General features: G+C 35.0%; 1 protein-coding gene across 1 annotated transcript; it reads right to left on the minus strand.

The window, feature by feature from the left end:
- LOC110263462 lies at window positions 4348–5117 on the minus strand. Its single transcript, XM_021104765.1, has 4 exons — window positions 4885–5117; window positions 4722–4748; window positions 4530–4592; window positions 4348–4425 (listed from the first exon to the last, which is right to left on the minus strand). Exons 1-4 carry the CDS (start codon window positions 5040–5042, stop codon window positions 4371–4373), a joined length of 303 nt encoding a protein of 100 aa, XP_020960424.1. The 5' UTR covers window positions 5043–5117; the 3' UTR covers window positions 4348–4370.

Here is a 6309-nt window from a genome sequence, read left to right on the forward strand (position 1 = left end):
GCCAATCCACCATAAAATGGGACGGGCTAATATTTTGAACCATCTTAGTTGGCAAGACGGGCGGCAGGACGGGGCAGGTTAGGGCGGGCCGGCCTGCTTTGCCACCTCTAATTATAAGAGGGAAGAAATAGAGCTAGATTATTTTTTATCATTTTAAAATTACCAAAAGAGTGTATTCTAATCATTAAAATTAAATTTAAATTTTAACATTTTAATTTTTATTAAATAACATTAATCTTAAAAAGAGATTTTTGTCTTTTCAAAATTAATCTTAAAATAATATTTTAATAATTTAAACAACAATAATACTAAAAGAGTATTTTTGTTCCTTAAGTCCCACAAATTTGATCCTGTAGAATCTGACTTATTTTCTTATTTGAGTGAAAGTTACGAAATAAATCAGATTGATTTTTCGATCAAAAGTACTGTATGAAATCTTTGATTTTTGTTTCTCTTTCTCTATTCCTATTTCGTAGGTATAGTGTTTGAATCAATAAAGAACCTTTTTTTCTATATTTGTATAAGTCGATATTATTACATTAATTAACCTTTAAATGAATATTTTAGAATTTTAAAATAAATCTTTAAAAAGGATATTTTATCTTTTTTAAATCCAAATATTTTATCTTTTAACATGGCTTTGCGCAAGAAAACTTCATTTCAATGGCCCAGCAAAAGGTTCAACAACTGAAAAACAATATAAATGCACCAAAAATCCAACGATGAATAGAGTATCAATTTAAGGACATAAATTCAATTTGCTCCGTTCCTACAGAAACGAGGATTTTTTTAAAATAAATAAAATAAATATTTTAATTATGAATATACGTTAATTTAAGAATATTTAAGAATTTTTATTAAATGACTTATTTCGTTCTTGTTTATATTGTAAACAAGATAACTTTGGCCATATCTCATTTACATTATAAACGAAATAAGACACGAACATGTGACAATGTATCACGTTTACAAACATGATACATGAGAAATAGATGTTTAATCATATCTCGTTTACACTGTAAACAAAATACGTGGGAGTAAAAAAGATTTATACAGTAACGAGATACTACTATGAAGCACGGACACTTCGCTGAGTTGTCGTGTCTGCGTGTCAGACATATTTTGGAAACGATACTCACCGACACACGTTTCTGCTGTGTCCAACCGTATCTTAATAAAAAATAAAAAATTTTTCTCCGGACACGCTTGGACACACCTAAATATCATCACGTGTCAGTGTGTCCAGTCTTATTCTTAACATATATTCTTGAAATAAATTTAGATATAGTAATATTATTATTTATTAAAACAAAAAATATTTTAAATACTTGATATAATTAAAATAAGACATTAAAAGTAATTAAAAAAATTAATTTATATTTTAATATCAATAAAATATTAAAATATAATTACAATTTATCTAAAAAATACTTTACATTTTATATGTATGCATGTCCCCATGTCTTATAAGATTTTAAAATTTGCGTATCGGTGTGTCCCATGTCGTGTCATGTCCCGTGTCTGTGTCAATCTCCGTGCATCATAGTGAGTAGGACAAAAATCAACCCCTTATAAAAGGATCAAAAAATCGTTGGTATTCCTCAGAAATCTCTCAATTCTTTTTTCTCTTTCGTTTTCTTCGAAAAACTTAGCAAAAATGTATAGTGGTAGTGGTTTTTTTGTTGTGATGGTGTATCCCAACTATTAGATGAGAAACAATGATAGCAGGGTTATATTTGAGTATGAGAGTCCTGCGTTGTTCCGAACTCGAAGAGCAAATTCATAGTCCGAGTTAAAGAGTATGATATTGACGCACGTCGGTGGTAGTAAGAGAAATGAGGTTGGTAGAGTTGGGTATAGGATACTAGCACCAATGGGGAATGGTGTATTTCGATTTTGCCTATTCTAGTTCGATGGCGATGAACATGTGCGCCTAATATTTGATGTGCACGGTAGAATTATGGTTGAACAAGGAATGGAGCTTTTTGCGGAGTTCGTGATGTTGGTGGTGATGGTGCTAGCAGCTCGAACTTTGTATCGGATGACCCTCCGCTCGCACCACGATCGTTACACTGTGCTAGTCCAGTGCAGGACATGAACGTTGAGGATGAGGAATCTGACGAAGAGTACATTGTCGATAGCCACGAAAGTGGTTCTTCTGACGATGACGACGACGATGAGTTCATACCTGAGACTCATGTTGGTGGATCAGTTTGATACCTGCTGCATGCTCCGCATCCAATTCCAAAGTTATCATCTGTACCCAGTCACTACCATACATTGGATGCAAGTCTAGAAGTCACGCAGGCACCCACCAACTGGCTTCCCGTGTGTGTGTAACCCGAGGTGGTACGCAACGTCCTACAGGGTGATAATGCACTCACCCCATGACAGGCGAAAAGTGTGGGTCTTCGAACGTCAGTGCTCTACGAATGCAACGATCAGGGAGTTGTCAAATACAAAGTCTCTGAGCTACACCGTGTCGCCAAACCCAACCTCCCTCAGGTAAAGGATGATGGTGTCCGGGGGTGCAAGTGTGTGACTAACCCATCTAGATAGTGGCAAGCGAGGCCTCTGTTTAAAAGAAAAACTTTTATAAATTTTTGATTCAAAACTAAGTTTTCTAGCATGTCCTGCAAAGTGATGGTACACTACCCCATGGCAAGTAAAAAGTGTGGGTCTTCAGACGCCAGCGCCCCACGAATCCAGTGATCAGGGAGTTGTCAAACATAAAGTCCTTGAGCTGCACTGTGTCACCAAATCCAGCCTCCCTCAGGTAAGGGACGATGGCGTCCAGGGGTGCAAGTGTATGACTAACTCACCTAAGTAGTAGCAAACGAGGCCTCTGTTTAAGAGAAAAACTTTTATAAAGATTCGATTCCAAACTAAGTTCATGTCCAAATCTATTCTCACAAATCTAAAATGCAACTCAAATAAACATCACAACATAATAAACAAGATACAAAACCAATCAATACTCAAAAATCCTCTCCGAATTTAAAGAAAATATTAACTAACAAAATATTTAATTAACTAATCAAATAAAAGTAATTACTTATCTAACTTTCACTATAAGTAAATTATACACCTAACTCATGTTACTAACTTGACAACTAACCTAAACTGTGTTACCTCAATATCATCCAGTCTATTCATGTGTTAAAACACTAACTCTATAAAAGTTCTCGAAATAAAATCGCATACACTTATTAATTTAAATAATAAAGACAACACTTACCTCAAAGTCAATAGCTCCCGCAATGTGTCAACTAGCATTGACACGATTGATGATAGGGTCCCGTTCATCCGTGCGTGCATCCTTGCATGTCAGAACATTCGGAGAACTAATAAATATCAACAAAACGGTACAAGAAAGAGAGAAATGAGAAAAATTTGGGAGAAATGTAGGGTCAGGAACGCTGTGAACTAACGACTTCTATTTATAGTCGCTCTCTGGACTTATCTCGTTTACAGTGTAAACTGTAAACGAGATAAGGTTCGTGTTATATCACATTTGTAAACGTGATATGTTGCCAAGTGTTCGTACCTTATCTCATTTATAGTGTAAACGAGATATAACTAAACTTATCTCGTTTATATTGTAAACGAGATAAATCACTTAATAAAAATCCGTAAATATCCTTAAATTAACATATATTTATAATTAAAATATTTATTTTATTTATTTAAAAAAATCCACAAAAACAAAGCATTCATATATAAATTTAAAATTTGTTCAATTTATCTCACCTTGCTAATTAAAAAAATAATTAGATAACAATAATGGATAATTTCATAACTATGCAATTTTCACTATAGTTTAAGATTGACAATGGTCTTAAAATAGAGCAAAGCCATGAAAGAGAGATCAAATTTGGAGAAGAAGAAAATGTGTTTTGTTCAATGGTGAAGAAAATTTAGGATAGAAGATTTTGTTTATTAATATTTTATAAATTATAAAATAATCAATTTTGACAATAAGTTAATTACAAGATGATATTATTATAATTAAATGAGAAAATGATAAATTGATCCTTGACTTTTTAATTTATAGATATTTAATTCTCTGAGAATTTGAAAAATACATTTAAGTCATTGACTTTTTCAAAATCTGAATACTTCGATCTTTGGGTCTGATTTGTCCTATTTAAAAAAAATTTTTACGTGGATATCTGTATCGACAAAGTCAGTATAATGGGAGTCACATTTGATTTTTCCGTTGAGTCTGACAAACTCAAATGAATAATAGGAATCAATGTGTCTAAATTTTGAGAAGGTCAAAAATTTAAATGTATTTTCAAATCTTCAAAAACTTAAATGTATGCGGACGAAAATGTAAAGGACCTCTGATCCAAGTTTGTCATCAATAATCAAAATCCTCCATAACTTGCTGCAGATTTGTGAAGATTCACATATTCGTTTTTCTTGTTAAATTCCAGTAACATAATTAATGACTCACCTTAAGATATCACTTCCGTGCTTCATCCACTCCATACAGTTGAGCTTCACAGAGAAAGCAGCATATGGACTCTTCGGTATCATTCGGATTTTGTGCAACATCTAGCCGAAACTGCTCAGCTCCTTCTTCAAATCTATGACAAAATGGGAATCCAATTCAGTCCCCCTTTTTACAGATTCATAAACAATACATTATAAATATGCAATTTCATGTGAATAGTAATTAAACTCAAATAAATAACAGAAGAGTGTAGAGTGAGTACCTATCAAGGTAGTAAAGGGAGAGGCCCCTTTGCCAAAGATATGGTAACAAACACAATGAGCACAACCAAATTTCATGTAACTTGAACTCAATTTACAATCATTCCAAACCAAAGTGTTGATATAACGCTTTTTTTTTTTCAAAATGCTTATAAACATACACGCCTTTTGACAAGGGTCCAACTCAATTGCCCTGTCAAACTCCACCAGAGACCCTGAAACATCACCCTTCGCAATTTCACAGGCATCAAGTCATATATTCCTTCAACAAAGTGTTCAACTTCACTTACCAATATGCCAAAAGTGTTTATGAATGCTAGCATGAAAACAGAGTTAACCTAATTTTCAATCCAAAACCATAACTTGAGGTTGATAGTAAATAAAGCAAAATCAAAGAGCTACTCAATCAAAGAGTTCACAGTCACAGTTTAGCAGTTCATCATGCAACAGTTATTCAATGATTCAATCAAACAATCATAAGTTCATAACTAAAACATATCAGTTCATAACAGTTTCATATCAGTTCATACTTCCATCAGATTTCAGTTTCACAGTTTCATCAGAGTTCACAGAGTTCACAACTTCACATATCAGTTCATAACAGTTTCAGAGACTCAGAGTTCAGTTCATCAGAATCAGTATCAGATTTCATCACAAAATCATGTTCATAACTAAATTAAAAATTACCTGAAAATGAGGAAATCTATTGCTTTCTCTCAGAGCTCAAAGGACTTCACCGCTTCAACGCTTCAACGCTTCAACCGAACTCTATTGCTTTCTCCTAGAGGCAGAGCTCGACGGACGGACGGAGGTGACTGGTCGAAGTGGCTGAGGGCGCGACGGAGCTGAGTGCGCGATGGAGCTGAGTGCACAATGGAGCTGAGGGCGCGACAATGCTGACTGCGCGAGGTATCTGACGGCGCGACGGACCCAACGGCACCACGGAGCTGACGGCGCAATGGTGCTGACGGCGTGACGGTGCTGAAGGCGCGACGGAGGTGAGTGCGTTCAGGGCTTCAGGCGTTCTCTATGTGGTGGCCTGGTGGGTGTTGTTCTGCTTCTGTGGGATGCTGGAGTGCTGGAGCCTGGACGAAAGTGCGAACTGCAAAGGCAAAAAGGGAATTAGGGTTCCCAAAACGCGCAAAACAGCAGCGTTTGCTGCAAGGGTAAAAAACCGGCCGGGTCCCGGTTCGGTTCGACCCACCGGTAACCGTCCGGTTCGTCGGTTCAACGCCGATTTTCAAATTCTGCGGTTTTCCTTATTATCCGAACCACTTCAGCTTCCGGTTTACGGTTCGACCGGTTCGACCGGCCAGTTCGAACCGGTTTTTAGAACATTGAGGACCTCTTTATCCTTTTTTCTTAAAATATTAATTTTGATTAAATTTAAACAACTCAAATTATTAATTTAATTAGTAATCAGATTAAAATATCAACTAATCAAAAGTTAATGTGTCACATAAGACAAATTATATATTATTTTAAAGATGGTTAAAAATTTATACATTTGCTTCGTTATGACAGTAAATTTATACATATTGGTACGATAAAAATATGGACAAATAAAAATATGATATTGAACTATATTAT

Source organism: Arachis ipaensis, chromosome B06 (genome assembly GCF_000816755.2).
Source record: "Arachis ipaensis cultivar K30076 chromosome B06, Araip1.1, whole genome shotgun sequence".
In the NCBI taxonomy this organism is placed as follows: Eukaryota; Viridiplantae; Streptophyta; class Magnoliopsida; order Fabales; family Fabaceae; genus Arachis; species Arachis ipaensis.